General features: G+C 41.5%; 1 protein-coding gene across 1 annotated transcript in view; it reads right to left on the bottom strand.

Moving 5' to 3' along the window:
* AHCYL2 (adenosylhomocysteinase like 2) overlaps window positions 1-13,805 on the bottom strand; it is a gene marked incomplete at its 5' end in the record, with an annotated part of 164,561 nt that extends 150,756 nt beyond the window's left edge. The window contains one exon of the mRNA XM_081102807.1: window positions 13,443-13,805. Within this exon, the coding sequence (XP_080958933.1) occupies window positions 13,443-13,805 (363 nt within the window). The remainder of the gene's footprint in view (window positions 1-13,442) is intronic.
* Window positions 13,806-18,358: the final 4,553 nt, after the last annotated feature.

Here is an 18,358-nt window from a genome sequence, read left to right as displayed (position 1 = left end):
GTGAAGGGTCATGAGTTCGATTCCAGTCAAGGGCATGTACCTCGGTTGCAGGCTCAGGCTCAATCTCTGGCCCAGGTTGACAATGCGTCTCTCTCACATAGTTGTTTCATCTCTCTCAGATTCTCCACCTCCCTTCCACTCTCTCTGAAAACCAATGAAAAGTATCTTCGAGTGAGGATTAAAAAAAAAAAAAGATTCCAAATTGCTTTTAACTATAATTAGACTTCCCATGTTGATTTTTCAGAGTACCATTTGACTGACCCATATATTAAATCAGCTCAATTATTATATACACCTAACCATAAATTAGAAATTATCATTCTGTTTTAATTTTTTTATTGATTGGGGGGGGGGGGAGGGAGAGAGACATACTGATACGTTGTTCCACTTAAATTATGCATTCATTGGTTGCTTCTTGTATTTGCCCTGGCTGCAGATTAAACCCACAACTTTGGGTGTATCAGGACAATGCTCTAACCCCGTGGTCGGCAAACTGCGGCTCGCGAGTCACATGCAGCTCTTTGGCCCCTTGAGTGTGGCTCTTCCACAAAATGTCATGCGCGGGCGCGCACGTACAATGCGATTGAAACTTCGTGGCCCATGTGCAGAAGTCGGTATTTTGTGGAAGAGCCACACTCAAGGGGCCAAAGAGCCGCATGTGGCTCGCGAGCCGCAGTTTGCCGACCACTGCTCTAACCAAATGAGCTACTTGGCCAGGGCCTAAAATTATCATTCTATTTTAAATATGAGTCTCTTGTGAGTTTGGTTTGAATGAGCCAGTCCTAACAGGTGAATGATCTCTTAAGTGTATTAAAAGTAAATTTCTGGATTTATAACACTGGAACATGGAAACTTCACAAAGGTTCTGCTACATTGCAAAGCCTCCTGGATGGACAACCAACTAGTTTTCCTAAGGTGTGTCACCTTGATTTCAATGCTGACCTCTTCAAGCTGACAATTCCTACTTCCAGTATTGCTCATATCACATTGTATGCGGGAAACGTATTTATACGTTTTACGTTGACTGTAGTAGTAGAGCGCGGGACACGTATTAACACGTTTTTTATAGACTAGCGGTAGAATGTGGGTAACATATAAATACGTAAACTAAAGTTATCGTAATTTTACTGAACGTTGCCATTTGTGCAAAAAATTAGCAAAAATGGCCCGCGCCACCTGTTAGCGCGCAATAAAAACTACCCGCAAACAATGTGATATCAAACTAGACTGTATTTATTTCCATATTTATAGCCATACCCTCTCCTGGAGGGCAAGAATGGCATTTGGCTGATTTAATAACCCTATCACTTAGCAGTGTTTAACACACAACACATAAATGGTTTTTTATGTAAAAGAAGCTCACACAGTATCAGGGAAGAGTATTAGACAAGTATCTAGAAGTAGTAAAATTGCTTCTCCTTTATAGTACAGTCCACCATAGGCCCTAAAAAGGGACTAGTATATGACCAACCATCTTTTCTTCCTTATAAAAATAGACACGAATGTAGTAAAAATCCCTATTCCATTTCTGTCTCCCAAAACAGAGGGACCCAAGACTAGATTTAATCAAGCTTTAACCAACAAAGCTTTGTTTAAAAGGACAGTTTATTTACCTGCCAGGAAAATGAGTCCTTTTATAACCTGGAGCAGGTTAATATATTGTTAACTTTGAAAGATAGTTGCACACAACTACCTAATCAGGACAAAAAAAATTTTCTTCCTACAGTCTCATCACACATACTCAATTCCTGCAATGCCTTAAAAAAAAATAGGTGTCATTTTGGAAAAGGACCACACATTACTATATTTTTCCAACTTAGTATAACTGCAGAAGGTAAGTTACTCTCTAAGCCATTACTGCATAGGATATGTATTTGAGATATAATTGAGACTCCAATTTCTATCAAAACAATCTATATCCATGAAATAATAATAACACTGTTTACTATAAACAATAACATTTGCTAAAATAGCAAGTGCTTCTAGGAATAACTCATTATAAGCACTAAGTACTGCCAGGATGGCAATTTTTAGTGTCATTCTTGAGTTAAATAGATACAGCCTTCAAACAAAAGTTACTTCTACATGTCCAGCTAAAAGTTAAGAAAGAAAATCATTAAGAAGGATAAGTTAAAGAAAAAGAAAAAGAACAAACCCAAGATATTAATTTTTATTTGAAGACAAATAGAGCTATCTTACATTACAAATAGTCCCTATATTACAAATAAAAATAAATTCCAGATGAATTTAAGACCAAAATATGTTAATGCAAACATAAAAATAGTTGAAGAAAATATAAAAGAATTTGTTTATAAACCTAGGATAGGAAAGACCATTCTAAGACAAAAAATGTTTAAGCCATAAAAGAAAAAAACTGGTCAATCTAATTATATAAAAACTTTTAAAATCATAAACAAAGTACTAAGTCAACACGAAAACGATCGGTAAAAAAAAATGCTGGTACATATATAGAAAGAAATAATATCCAGAATTTTAAATAATTTCTGTAAGTCTACCTGAAAAAGATAAGTCTATACGATGGCAGAGATCTATACCTATTTTGGTCACTGTTGTACCCAGCACTTGGCACATAGAGTCACTCAATATTCATTAATGAATAAATATGAACAGGCAATTATAAAAAAAGAATATAAATTGCTAATATACACATAAAAATATTCTCAGCATTTCATTAATCAGGAAAAATGCAAAAACAACAGTAAAAGATTTTTCTCATAAAAGGTGTAAAAATATTTAGTATTAGTGAAGTTGTAGTGAAAGAGCTGTCTTATATATATAATGAGCTGATATGTAAAGTGGTACTCCATTTTTGAAGGCAACATGACATTATGCATTGTTTAAAATGTGGGTATCTTTCAACTCCAAAACTATACTTTTAGATATCTATCCTAGAGAAGCACATATACTTGTATACAAAGAGGACACATACAGATACTTATTACAGCACAGTCTATAAAGAAAAGAAAAATATTAAGTTAAATGTGCATAAAATGTTGTTTAATAAACAACAACAGTATAGATTTGGAAACCAATTTAGCAGTTAAAAAAAGAGTAAGATAGATATATAGGTACTAATATGTAAAAAGCTCCAATATTTGTTCTTAAGTAAAAAAAAAAAAAGCACAACCTCCAAAAAATGTATATGTAATATGCTTTTATTTATGTACAAATTATAAAACTACAAATTTCTCTATGTACAAATGTAAGTATAAAGTCTGACAAAAAAGTAAAGAAAAACAAATTGAGAATAAAAGTCACCTCTGGGAAGGGGAATAAGACTGTCTGAGGGACAAGGAAGAACTGTTTTACTACATTGAATTATTTTATAAGAATATATGCAAGCATTACTTGTATAATTAAAAACAATTTTTAAACATAAGAAAAAATAATGCAAATACAATTTTACTGATATGAAGGAATAAGAACTTTATTTGGGAATTGAACAGGTAGACAAAAAATTTCATTTTGGACGTGTTAGCTTTGAAGCCCAATAGCCAGTAGGCAGTGTACACACACAAGACTGGCTGTGATTCAGAAGAGGGCTCTTGGCTAAAGAAATCATTTGGGGAGTTGTTAGTATGTAGATGATACTCAAAGGCATAGGAACAGTAGGGATGACTTAGAGAGAACACACAATGGAAGAGCAGAGGACCCAGATGCAAGGAGAAAGGGCCAGCACAGAAGACTAAGGACCAGCCAGAGAAATAAGAGGAAAACTAGGAAAGAGCAGAGTCCTGGAAGCCGAGAGAGGAGACTGTTTTGGTAAGAAGTCTATGTCTGATGATGCCAAGAGGTCTGATATGAAGAGGACTAGAAATACAGATATTAGCAACTTTAGCAAGAGGATTTTGTTTGGGTCAGAGTATAAGAGCAGGATTGGGTTAAAGAGTTCATGGGAAGAAAAAAGTATACTGCATGTATTGAAAACTTAAGAAGCTTACTTTGAAAGGAATAAAAAGGTAAGAATAGCAGAAAGGAAATATGGAGGTCAGAGGACAGGGTTTTCAAAATGGGAAAGATTAGAGCAAGTTTGAATACTGCAGAAAAGGTTCTAGTATATAGAGGAAATAACTGAAGGAAGTTCTTAAGAAGACAGGAGAATATGATTAGAGCACCTATAGAGGGACTGGTCTTGGATGAAATGAAGGTCCTCTATCGTAACAGGTGGGAATCAGTAAAAGGTAAGCCTGAGATGCAGGTAAGTTTGTAGATTTGGAAGGTACAAAGATGAAGGGATTCCCTTTGGCAGCTTCTGGGGTTTTTTTTGTTTTGTTTTGTTTTTTGTTAATCCTCACCCAAGGATATTTTTTCCATTGATTTTTTTTTTTAAGAGAGTGAAAGGGAGGGGGGAGAGACAGAAAGAAACATCTATGTGAGAGAGACACATTGATTGGTTGCCTCCCACACCAAGCCCCAACCACAGCAGGGGATCAAGCCTGCAACCTAGGTATGTGCCCTTCACCAGAATTAAACCCGGGTCAGTTTGTGGGCTAACACTCTAACCACTGAGCAACCCAGCTACGGCAGCAGCTTCTGTTTTTTATAATAAAGTATAAGGCACATCACTGGTTTAAAAAGAAGAATACAGCCCTACCTGGTTTGGCTCAGTGAATAGAGCATCCATCTGTGGACTGAAGGGTCCTGGGTTTGATTCCAGTCAAGGACACATGCCCAGGTTGCGGGCTCAATCCCCAGTAGGGGGAATGCAGGAGGCAGCCCATCAATCATTCACTCTCATCATTGATGTTTCTATCTCTCTCCCTCTCCCTTCCTCTCTGAAATCAATAACAATATATTTAAACATAATAATAAAATAAAAAATAAAAAGAAGAACACAGGGGTAATGAACACACAATACAATATACAGATGATGTACTATAGAATTGTACACCTGAAACCTATATAATTTTTTTAATTTATTTTAATACTAGAGGCCCGGTGCACAAAAATTTGTGCACTCGGGGGGGCGGGGGGTCCCTCAGCCCGGCCTGTGCCCTCTCGCAGTCTGGGACCCCTCGGGAGATAACGACCTGCTGGCTGGCTTAGGCCTGCACCCAGGTGGCAGAGGGCAGGCCCAATCCCTAGGTGCAGCCCCTGGTCGGGCTCAGAGCAGGGCCGATTGGGGAGTTGGGGCGCCGCCCCCTGTCATGCACAGAGCCGCAGGGCGATCAGGGGGTTTGGGTGCTGCCCCCTGTCACACTGATCCCGGTGCCGGAGGCCTCTCGGCTCCACTGATCCCGGTGCTGGGAGGCATATTACCCTTTTACTATATAGGATAGAGGCCTGGTGCACAGGTGGGGCCCGGGCTGGTTTGCCCTGAAGGGTGTCCTGGATCAGGGTGGGGGTACCCACTGGGGTGCCTAGCCAGCCTGGATGAAGGGATGATGGCTGTTTGCAGCTGGTCACACACCCTTCAGGGTGGGGGTCCCCACTGGGGTGCCTGGCCAGTCTGGGTGTGGGGCTGAGGGCTGTTTTCAGGCTGGCGGGTGACTAAAGCTCCCAACCGCTCCTCTTTTTCTTTTTCTTTTTTTTTTATTCTGGGCCAGCTTTAGATCTGAGGCTTGGCTCCAGCTCTTAGGCCTCGGCTGCTGAAAGCAGGTTTCTGGACTTTGTTTACCTTCTGTATTTGAAACAATGTTGCGATCCTGCTGGCTGAAGCCCTACAGACTAAAGCAGGTTTCTGGGGTTTTGTTTAGCTTCTATATTTGTAACATAGTTGCTTAGAGTTGCAGCTCAGAGGCTGGCAAGGCAGGCGGGGAACGTTGGAGTCCTCCGTCACTGAAGCAAGCAAGCCTCATGTTCGCTTTAAGCTGCCTGGCTGCCGGCTGCCATCTTGGCTGGCAGTTAATTTGCATATCACCCTGATTAGCCAATGGGAAGGGTAGTGGTCGTACACTAATTACCATGTTTCTCTTTTATTAGATAGGATACTTTATTGATTTTTTACAGAGAGGAAGGGAGAGGGATAGAGAGTTAGAAACATCGATGAGAGAGAAACATTGATCAGCTTCCCCCTGCACACTCCCTACTAGGGATGTGCCCACAACCAAGGTACATGCCCTTGACTGGAATCGAACCTGGGACCCTTCAGTCTGCAGGCCAACGCTCTATCCACTGAGCCAAATCGGTCATGGCTGAAACCTATATAATTTTATTAACCAATGTCACCCCAATAAATTTAATTGAAAAATAAAATAAAAATAAATAAAAAGAACATGTGCGATTAGAAATAAATAGAGACAGTATGAAATAGTCATTTCCAGTGAGTGGGAAAATGAACTTACTAGAGAAATGTATAACATTGCTAGGCAATAATGATCATGCATATGAGGTTGATGATTATGAATTTGTAGTGATACTGATCTGCCTAGTTTTCTGATTTTCTCCAGCAATTCTCATCCGCATGGAGGCAGACAACTAAAAAGGCAGATGGTTAGGTTCAACCAGTGCATCACTCAGAGTTCCATAAACAGCAGAAGGCAACTATGGCTGAATTAAACAGAGAAAGAATATGCGGTAGCTTTCAGAGTAAAGAACCTGCTTCAGGGCTACACAGCTAAAAACAGCATACAAAACAGGTTTTGGAAAGTTGTGTTTGCTAATGCCAAGCAGGAGACACTGTAGCTTAGGCTGCACCATTATAGTTCTGGATACCAGATGACACCCTAGTACAGTGATGGCGAACCTTTTGAGCTTGGCGTGTCAGCATTTTGAAAAACCCTAACTTAACTCTGGTGCCGTGTCACATATAAAAAATTTTTTATATTTGCAACCATAGTAAAACAAAGACTTATATTTTTGATATTTATTTTATATATTTAAATGCAATTTAACAAAGAAAAATCAACCAAAAAAATGAGTTCGCGTGTCACCTTTGGCACACGTGTCATAGGTTCGCCATCACTGCCCTAGTAGCATTCCCACCGTTGACCCTGTAACTGGATCATGCTGCTAGAGGCTGATGCTATATGGGAATTTGCTAATAACGGAGGAACAAGTTGTAGATCTTGAGATCCAAAAGGTTGCACAAAGGGCTGGGTGGAGGGGAGTAAAGCGGGGAGGAGGAGAGAATGGGAGACACCTGTAATACTGTCAGCAATAAACAAACAAACAAACAAACTGTTGCACAGAGTGATCTTAGCAGCAGCCTAGGTGTAGTACTAAAGCAGATTTCACATGGGAGTTTGGTCAGAGAAGTAGCCTCCCACTGTTGCTATGGGCAGTGTTGTATCTCACTAATCCCAAAGGCATCACAGACTGTCAAAGCCTTGGGCAAGTTAATTAATCTCTTTGAGACCAAATTTTCTAGTCTGTAAAATAATAATATTCATCTGATAAAACTGTCCTGATTAAGTGAGATGAGAAAGAAAGATGTTTGGCAGAAACTAAATATTCAGTAAATGGCAGCCATAAGTGAAGAATTTTAACTGAAGCCAAGAGAAGAGTTTCCAAGAAAACGTAGTCAACAGTATCTCATCTTTTAGAATGATCAAAAGGGTTCACCCCTGGAACACTACAGGAGGTAAGTTTGTAAGGAAGATAAAAACAGTTTTGGTCTCAGGTTACTTAACTCTCACTGACAGTTCTGCAGCATTCAGAAAGGCTTAAAGAACAAGCCTGATTTGTAGTCAGAGAAATTCCACCAGCAGCTCTAAAACTTCTGTCCGTACCCTTCCTGAGCTAAGAAGAACTAGGTGCCCCAAACAAATACATTTACGCTTGAAAAAGAGAACAGGAAACTACCAGCTATCAATGCAGCGCCCAAGAAAGAAAATGGTTCAGTGAATTGTTGCAGAATATAGTGGGGAAGAGGGGGTCCCGTTACAGAAGGAATTTCACTCCACCATTTTCTCCTCTGCTCACTTAGCTCTCACCAAATCTCAGGTCATAGGTCATTCAGACTATAAAAAGCTCCCACAAATTCCATAGAAACCTGACCAAGCTTACTGAACCTCTTATTGGGTAAACAGAATTCAGCTCCTCTGATTGTGCATACCACCTGAACACAATGGCAGGACAGCAGACCAGGGCAACTGCCAGTTTATTCTCTCATCCACCTCAGTTGTACCTCTCTGAAATATTTAAATAAGAACCACCAGAAAGAAATTGCACGTTCTTTATAAAATCAACTTGAGAAGAGTCTGAATAAAGATTCCAACAAACCTTTTTTCCCCCCTTACTCTCCTTTCTTCATGAACAATACACTTCTTGAATTAACTGGATATTAAAGAACTAAGTTTTTCCTCAGGACATCGAATACACAACTGCAACTTTAGCTCTGAGCAACCTCCTAAGACAGCTCTTAATGTTCAATCTTTCCCAATATAATTCGCAAATTACAATACAAAAAAAGGGCTGCTTTCTCTGAAGATTCATAAATGTTCACATAAATATATGATAAGACCATTAAATAAGCTTCATAAATAAAAAGAAACTACCTACTAGTGAAAAAACATCCACAAAAAATACACAGATTAAGATTCAATCTGATTTTTGAACAGAGAAATATTTCAACTGAAAAGCAACTGAGTTTGGAGTCAAACAGATTAGAATTCCGTCAGCTCCATCACATTACTAAATGTGTAATCTTGAGACAAATTCCTTAATCTCTTCAACCCTCAATAAAATAAGGATAACACTACCTCTCTCTGAGAGCTCTTTTTTTTTAAATACTCACCCGAGGATATTTTTCCCGTTAATTTTTAGAGAGTGGAAGGGATGGGGAGAGAGAGGAAGAAACATCGATGGGAGAGACACATCAATTCGTTGCCTCCCCTACAGGACCCAGGGATCAATCCTGCAACCCAGGTAGGAGCCCTTGACCAGAATCAAACCTGAGACCCTTCAGTCTTCCGGTCAGTGCTCTAACCACTGAGCAACTGGCTAGGGCTCTCTGAGAGCTCTTAAAAGGAGTAAATAAAATAGTATATGCAAAGCTCTAATACAATGCCGGGTACACAGCAGGAATGTATAACATGCTTCCCTTTCTAACCTGCAAAATGGTTAAGAAGAGATTGATTCATAAAGATGGTAGGGAAACCTTTCAGCTCCACAGTTAGGAGCCATATTCCTTAGGAACTCCATATCTATCTATAATTTTAAAAATAAGAATAAAATTTCAGATTAGTAAATTACTAAAGTGAAAATGCATCATTTATCTTAAAATGCTTTTTTCTTTAAAATACTCTTCTTCCTCTCTCCTAATTTTATAATTCTTTGCAGTCCTACATTTGTACAATTTTTTCTCATTCCTCTTCCTAAAGCCCTGACTCAGATTCTTACTTGGTTTTGGGATAACCTAAGCCTTAAACCAGACACACATACCTTGGAATTCGATTCTCCAAGACTTCTGGGAGAAGACCAGAACCAAGCATCTAAGAAGTTAGAAAGGCCCTAGCCAGTGTGGCTCAGTTGGTTGGAGCATCATCCCACACATGGAAAGGTTGTGGGTTTGATCCCTGGTCAGGGCATAGACTTGGGTGCTGGTTTGGTCCCTGGTTGGAGTGCATATGGGAGGCAAGTGATGGATGTTTCTCTCACATCAATGTTTCTTTCTCTCTCTCTCTCTCTCTCTCTCTCTCTCGCTCGCTCGCTCGCTCTCTCTCATCAATGAGCATGTCCACAAAAAAGAAGTTAGAAAGAATTGGTGTGGCATAATGAAAAGGACAGGGGCTTTGGAAACAGACAAAGGTTTAAGACAAAGATTTAAGTCCTACCTCTGCCACTTTCTAGATGTATAACCTTGGGCAAGGCACTTTATCTCTCTGGACCTCATTTCCTTATTTGTAAAATGGAGATAATGCTATCTATATCTTAATGTGTTGTTGTCAGGATTAAGAAAACACCTATAACAATTCTTGGCATATAAAAGGCCAATTAATGGTAACTATTATTAGGGTCAATATGCCAATTGCCTTACTGAAAAATTTTGCAAAGCTGTACTTTCCTAAATGGCAAAAGGAGTCACACTGCTCCCACATTCCCATGCCTAGATCCTAAAGATTCTATTTTAGTAATCCATAATTAACCAAATTAAGAGCTTAAAGAATTCAGGCAAGAAAGTGCTAACATGGCTCAACTCATCCTCTGCTGACAGCAACAAAGCCAGTTCAAGGTGCATACCTTTGCCAAAAAAAAAATAATAATCTGCTCGAACATAGTCATTACCAATACTGATGTAAGCACAAAGTAGTTACAGTTCTTGGCTCACAGCCTTACTGACATAAAGTTTTAACTTTTCTGAAATAAATTCTCTTCTGCCTTGTTTTCTGTATTGTGACATTCCTATAACTCCATTTCTAAAAACATAGGGACGAAATCCTCTCAACTTTACCACTCCATTCACTGTGGAACTTCTCTTCCCATTTCACCAATCACTTCTTATAAAGATTTTTGGTTTGTTGGATTCATTTGGTGTGAGCTTATAAAGAAAAACATTATATACAAATATGTCAGAGCCACAATGACAAGATCTGGTCCTCAGAGTATTACAAATTACAAAATGTAACTTGTGCCAAAGATAAGATGTGACTAAGTAACCTACACACCATATGTTCATTCTTATTAACTACCACGCTTGGGAATTCTGGCTCTTGTAAAAGTTTTTTCCCCTTGTGTGGCAGAGGCGAGTAACAGAACTAAGAAAAATGATGGCAGATACATGAATGGAGTAAGGGATACCATCAATGGAAATATGACTTAAGACAAATAAACCCGTATGTGACAGTTACAAAATTAAAGCAACAGTCACCAATTATACAGCCAAAGGCAGCTATTTCAATCCCCAAGTACCCCAGTCTCTCCCTACCCTCTATAAAAGCAGGAGTCAAGGTCAGATTGATTAAGTAAACAACCTAAGAATCAAGAAAGGCTCAACATATCAAAATGTCACACTGTAGTCCCTTGGTGAGGTGACTTTCATCATGAGGAAAGCAGGGCAGTCTCATGCACTTATAATTTAACCAATTCAATAACAAGAAAGTTAAAGATTCTGTCCCCAAAAAGTAGCCTTTAGCTATGTCATATAGCTGCATCCTTGCCCAGAGTTATACCTGCTTAACATCCAGCAGAGATTTTTTTAAAAAAAAATATTTGTATTGATTTTTAGAGAGAGAGGAAAGGAAAAGGAGAGAAATATCCATGTGAAAGCAAAGCATGGATCAGATTCCTGCACTTCCCCCAACGGGGATGCCCCAATTGGGAATCAAACCAGCAACCCTTCAGTGTACAGGATGATTCCCAACCAACTGAGTCACGACACTGTACAGAAAACTAGGTCCTGCCTTCCATAGCCTTGAGGTGCTGAGTAAATCTAGAATTATGGAACCTACATTTTTATACTGGAAAAACAGGAAGAAGGTGGTTTGGCAACAAGGAAAAAATGGTCAAGAAGCACACCTAGACTTAAGAAAAAAGACAGATATGCTGGCCTGCAATTTTTAAACTTCTTTTTATAGAATATATTGAATTGTGTATCATTTGGAGGTGGCCCTAATGACATGCACTTAAGCTATAATGGAAAGAGGAGTAAAATAAATTCTTAATAACAACAGCTATTATGTCTTAAGCCACTACTATATGTACCAAGTTCAATGCTAAAGCCCTCTATAAATGCTTCTAATCCTCAATCATACCCGTGTCCTTATAGAAGAGGAAACTAAGACTTAGAGAATTGGAAATTACCCCAAAGCTAGTTAGCAGGGGTTACCAGGATTCAAACCATGTCTGCCAGACAGTAAATCCCATTCCAAAAACAATTTGTTAAACTCTTACCCTCAAGAGATCTAATCAAATTATACATTTTTACACAAAAAGAACCTTAACCGCAGGAAAAAATTTGTCTGAAGTTATAAAGCAACTAAACTACTCAGAAACATGTTCTAGATTTCCAGACTCATATATAGGTAGTAAAGGCGGCTCATGCTGCCTGTCTTTCCTCCTGTAATTCCTCCCAGAGGAGTTTCACACTGCAAAGGACAAGGAAACAGTCCTAAAGCATCAGTAAACAAGTTCCTGCAGGCTTGCCTCTGACATCGTCTGTTAACCACCAGTATTTGAGTAGGTAGAATGAAAGGGTTATCTGCTTCATAACTTAATCATGGGCTTATTACAACTAAAATTAAGCTGGTTCCAATTCCGCAGAGTCCTACAGTGAAACCAATGCCGATTTCACAACACTTTCATGCTGTTCTGATAAAGAATTAGAAATCGTTCCCAACAATAAAAAAAGACAAAAATCATGGTGTCCATATTGTATGTATCTCAGAAATTAGAGCCATAATTGTGTTGTTGTTTTTTACATGATGCACAGCTCTGTCTTTTCCAAGATCTGCCCCTTTTTTCCTGGGCTGATTGAGCTTTACGGGAGGAGAGGCATACTAAGCATAGCATTGTAAGGGGACTACAGAGTATGCACTGAGTGGCCAGATTATTCTGACCACCCCATCAGTACAATGAAGTGAATTAGTTATGCAAATAATAAAACCTTGAGAGTATTTGCTTAGGAAGTTTTCAATATTCAGTATTTTTGGAAGTGCCAATGAAGTACTGATGGGGTGGTCAGAATAATCTGGCCACTCAGTGTATATACTACATCTAGGCACACGGACTCCCCGCTGCGCCAAGGCTACTGTCTCTTCACAACTACATCGGAAAGAAGCTAGCCGCTGAGACAGAAAGCCCCACAACGACAACGACAGCTTTTCCCCAAAAGTAGGAGCATTTCTTCCTAACCCTGTCAGGTCGCAACAGAAGGAACCAATAAATCACGCTCTCTACACACAGCCTACTAATCCCGGTGGCCGACTACGGGGCCGAGAGAACCAACCTCTGACACTTGTACATTCAGAGAAGATGCACGGACATTGCAGTACCGAGGGAAGGGCAGGGCAGCAGCACTGCTCTGCGGACGCTGCTGACCACAGAAAGGCATAAAGTCATCATCGGTACAGAAACCAGGCAGACCGAGGATTTCAAGGCGAGGTCACTACTGCTTACTCCTAACTTCCATCAGCAAAGACCTTCCCACCCGCCTGGCTGGGTGATCGCTCATAAGCGGTCAGGTTTTTCTGAACCATCGGGGTCTTCTCCCCGGAGAAGCTGAAAGACGGCCCGCGAGTATGCTGGGGGTGCAGGGAGGGGCGGCATTAGGTGCCTCTTCCCGTGCCCATTCCAGGCAGGAGTGGAAAGCGCCACCTCCATGTTATCCATAGGGAAGTGCGACCGCGCCGGCGGGAGTCTTCGCTCCCCAGCACGGGGCCCGGGGGAGGGCATCTCTGAGAGTGGGTTTAAGGGGAAAAGGGTCTCTCTGCGTCTGTGATCAGGAGGGAGGGCGTGGAGGACGGTGCTGCGGTGCCGACAGGATCTGCGCGTGGTTCCCCTCCCGCCCTCTCTCTGCACGACAGGCAGGCCGGCCCCAATACCTTCTTGACTGTGCGCGGCGCCTCGGTAACGGTGCCGTCGGGGCTGAGCAGGGCCTCGCCGCCGTCGCGGTGCCGCTGGTGCTGGTGATGGGGGTCGCTCCGCTTCATGGCCGACGCCTGAGGCACTTTCCCGGCGGCAGGGCTGAGAGCCGCAGCTGGCCCCGAGCCCGGGCCGGGGGCTGGGGGCCGCTCGGCGGCGGGAGCTGGGGCCTCGGGGTCGCCGCCGCCCGCCGGGGGGGCCATGGCGCTCACGGCCGCCGTGCTCAGTCCCAGCGGCGGCTCCGCCTCGGAGGGGCTCAGGTCCTTCAGGTCCACCTCAGGCACTTTCGCGGCGGCCGCTGCCGACACAACCTGCACCGACATCACCGCCTCCACTGCCGCCGCCGGCTCAGGCTTCAGCTCCTGCTCCAGCTCCGGCTCGGCCCCGCCTCCCGCCTCCCGTCCCTTTCCCTCCCCCATCCCTCCACTCCTCCCCTCCATCGCCTCTCTCTCCCCCACCCCCGCCTCCGCCGGCCCGCCCGCCAGCCAGCCCTGGGCTCCCGCTCCCGCCCCCGCCCCGCCCTCCCCAGGCCGGCCCCACTCGCGCGCGAGGCGCCACGGAACCTGTAGTGCGCTTGCTCCGGGACGCACGCGGTGGAAGGACCGTGGGACCTCAGCCCCCGACCGACACTGCGCGCCGTCGAGGGCGCTGCCCGCGACGCCCCCTGGGAGTTGTAGTTTCCGTCCCCCTTCCTCCGGCAAGTTGGATTCTGTAGGAGCTATGGAGCTCTAGGGCCGGCGACTCACGGAAAGGAAAGGCGTGAAAATAGCTGACACAAGGAAGGGGATAAGGAAGAGAAAGTCTCCGGAGGAGTGGCGGTTTCCTGGAGTGAACACCAGAAACCCTAGGGTTGGGAAGGTGGGGGAGGAATGACCCGTGTGAATTTCCTGTGTGCGCGCGCGCGGGTTTGCTATCACGTGAGCAGGCATTTAAAGGAAAAGTGGCGGCGTCACGTGAGAAGAAAGCCTTCCTCAAGCTTGAAGTTGCTTTATTTTCCTGATTCTGTGAAATCGGTACTCTGACACCTTCCCAAACGTAAATGACATTGTTTTTAGAAGGAATAATATTCCTGCTGTGGCAATTTCTCACACTGTATGGGTCTGGAAGTTTAAAAATCAGTCCAAAAAGAAGTAAGGTATCATTAGAGATTTCAGGGCAGTGGAATTTCGCGTTTCTTTAAATGAGACCAAGTCTTTTGACCTATTAATTCTACTAAAGAAATCATCTGAAATTAAGATAAATCAGTCAGCATAGAGGAATGTTAACTGCAGTGTGAATACTGATTTTTTAAGGTCTCATTCTATAAAAATAGCATTTCCAAATCACAGTGAAAAGAACTTGAAGAATTTACCAATTTTGTTTTCTACTATGTGCCTAAGAGATATCTAACTAAAAACTGGTATCTGACACAACAGAATGACATTTACAGACTGTACTAGTAATATTGTAGTGACATTACTGAGATTGATTGTTACAAATTCTTTGAGTATTAAATGTTTACATCCTGATTATTTATATAGAACATTGGTCCAATAACAAAAATAAAGAGCAGCAGCTGGAAATTTATCAAATTCAATGGTCAAAAATAAAAGGGTTAACCATTCTTTTAATTATTTTCTGAAGATAAGCCCCTTTTTCATATTGAAATCTGGTGGCAATTAAATTCAGGTATTTTCCCAAGCTACTGTGTGAAGAGGATGCTGAAGGCCATCTCCAGCATACTGCAATATAAGGACTCTTCCAGCTCACCAATTCTGGCTCACTTCCAAAATATACCCACCAATCCAGTTTTATTTCTGTTCAGGAGGCTGGGTGCCAAGAATTTATATAAGCAGGGACTTACAAACAGCAGTAGATGCAGTCACCAGACTCTGAAAATTGAAAATGGCAGACATTGTGAGACCAGCGAAGCTCCAGCCACACCACCTTTCTAAACACTGACTTTGTTAAGTGATGGGATTTGGGGTGATTTTTTTTTTAACTTTCTGTGTTCCTTTCTGTGTTATTTTAAGTTTGACATTTATTTTAGAAGGTGTACAAGCAAAGATGTGTATGGTGGCTTTATTTTTAATAACAAAAGGGGTATGTGTAACTCCTTTAATGTCCAACAATAGAGGGTTACAGCCTTTAATATTCAGTTTGCCAAGAACTTTTTTTTAATGATAAAGAGAAATGAGAGCTTACGATAACATAGTCAACTAGAAAGCAGGAGACAACATTGCACATTCCATAAGGTTTTAACTATGTCAATAACCCTTGGAAAAAACACACAAGACATTAGAATGCAGGTAACTCTGGGTAATAGATTATGGGATAGGTTATTTTTTCTGTATTCTCAGAGAAACTAAGGTAAAAGGGATCTTATAGTTTATGGTTGCTCAGAGAGTGATAGCCCTGACAACCCCAGGCCACTAGACACCTAGTCTTGGAAGTAACTATTTTTTTCCCTGGCAAGAAGGAGAGGAGAAGCTCCATCTGTCCTACAGAATTTCGCCTGCCTTCACCTTCCCTGTGCTACTCCTGTCTTGCAAACCTGTTCATTTGTGGAGTTGTTCTTCCCTGAATGGAGGCTCATACCCTGGTCTTCAAAGCTGTGCCTGATGCTATGTATTGGAAGGCATCTGAGCATTGCCGTTTCTGCAAAGCCCACAAGTGCACCAGACACAAGGACTTTCTTACGTTTCCTCTTCACACTCTGGCTTTCAGAGTTTCCTTCCTGTTGTAAAGAACCAGCACAGAGCTTCATCTTCCAGCTGTCAGGGCAGGGATTAGCAGCTCTATAACTAATTTCTTTCTTCTCTCTAATGCACAAGGGAGCTCTGTACAGCCACCTGGCATATGTTGGAACTCACAGGCAGCAGCTGCCTACCTGGACTCCCACTAGAATTGATTCCTAAGGGGATGAATTAGTTCTTCAGTGGGATGTGGTTACAGAATATAAGGAGTCAGAGGACTGGAAAGAAACTAATACTCAGGCAATGTCCACTGATTGGGTCAAACAACAGGGCACACTTCTTAGCCATTCTTAACTTCATCCTCACCCAGTTGCTGTTTCTGACATCTTTGTTACAGAGGGGCATTAAGCCCAGTAATGGAGATAGCATACTGGAAACACGGCATTTAAGCACAAGTTTATTAACTATTTAGTTTATTAAATATTTAAACCATAAGTCCTTTTTCCCTCACTGGCTCATTCAGCTTCCAGACCCTAGCAGGCTTGAATGTATCTTTCCTGAAGGAAATTAAAAGAACTTCTCTGAAGTGTCTAATAAATCAGAGAGAAAACTTGAAGATATTAACATGAGAGTTTCATAAGGAAATAGGCCAGCCGCGTCATCCTTGGTAAAGACCATACCCATGTTAACAGAGATTCTGGAGAATCATTAATGTCACACTCAAGTACGAGCAGATGGACAAAGTCACCAGATGTATGAAGACAGAGACCAACATAAGAAAACAGAAAAATGTAAATAAATAACTTGGAGGAAACAGGCTGTGCATGAAAAAGAAATCAAGACCCCCCCCCCCAAAAAAAACAACAACCATTAGTATCCCCAGAGACTGAAGATAATTGTATTTGTGAAAGAATATGCTATTTCAAGAAGTGAACATTCAGAAAAATAAATGAGCACTTCAAAATGAAAGCATATGAAAGCATTCTAGCAGAAAAAATTTAAAACTCAATAAAAGAAAAATTAAAAATAGGAAAGATGCATTTTATCTTTGCTCAGATTGTTGAATGATGGCTTATTTTATGGTTTTTATTTTTTTAAAATATTTTTATTGATTTCAGAGAGGAAGGGAGAGAGAGATAGAAACATCAATGATGAGAGAGTCATTGATCAGCTGCCTCCTGCATGCCCCACACTGGGGATTGAGCCCAAAACCCAGGCATGTGCCTAGATGGGGAATCAAACCATGATCTCTTAACTCATAGGCCAACACTCAACCATGGAGCCACACCAGCCAGACTTACGGTTTTTATATTTGTGTCTAATTCATGTTATAACATGATAAATGAAATGCATTGTGCGGCTACAATTTTCTGGAAAAGTTTGATCTTTTAGGAAATTTTTTTCAGATCTCCATTAAGTCTTTCTTTCAATTTCCAAAAAGACTGAAAGGAAGAGAGAGAGAGAGAGAGAGAGAGAGAGAGAGAGAGAAAGAAAGAAAGAAGGAGGAGGAGGAGGAGGAGGAGGAGGAGGAGGAGGAGGAGGGGAGGGAGAGAGGGAGGGAGGGAGGAAGGGAGGGAGGAGAGAGAGAGAGAGGGAAATGAATTAGAGGGTCAGTCCAGAAAGTTCAACATCTGAATTATATGAAAGCCAAAAAGAGACAACAAAGAAAATGGAGGGGGGATGCTAATCAAAGAAATTATTCAAACAATTTCCCCAAATTGAAAGATGAGAATATCCAGAATGAAAGGGGTCATTAGGAGCTGAGCCTAATAGATGAAAATAGACCTATATTAACATACAGCATGTAAAATTTCAAAATTTTGGGACAAAGAGATGATCCTTCAAATGTCTGGAGTGGATCAAGGAAACATTTTAACAAAGGCTCAAGTGTCAGAAAGATACTGAACTTCTTTTTAAATTTTTTTATTTATTATATTTAGAGAGAGGGAGAAATACATCAATTTGTTCTTCCAATGTACTCATTGATTGACTTTTTAATATATATATATTTATTGATTTCAGAGAGGAAGGAAGAGGAGAGAGAGGTAGAAACATCAGTGATGAGAGAGAATCATTGATTGGCTGCCTCCTGCACGCCCTCTACTGGGAATCGAGCCAGCAATCCGGGCATATGCCCTTGACTGGAATTGAACCTGGGACCTTTCAGTCCACAGGCTGATGCTCTATCCACTGAGCCAAAC

Source organism: Myotis nattereri (assembly GCF_964212035.1).
Source record: "Myotis nattereri genome assembly, chromosome: 11".
Lineage (NCBI taxonomy): Eukaryota > Metazoa > Chordata > Mammalia > Chiroptera > Vespertilionidae > Myotis > Myotis nattereri.
This window is presented reverse-complemented; position numbering and strand designations above follow the sequence as displayed.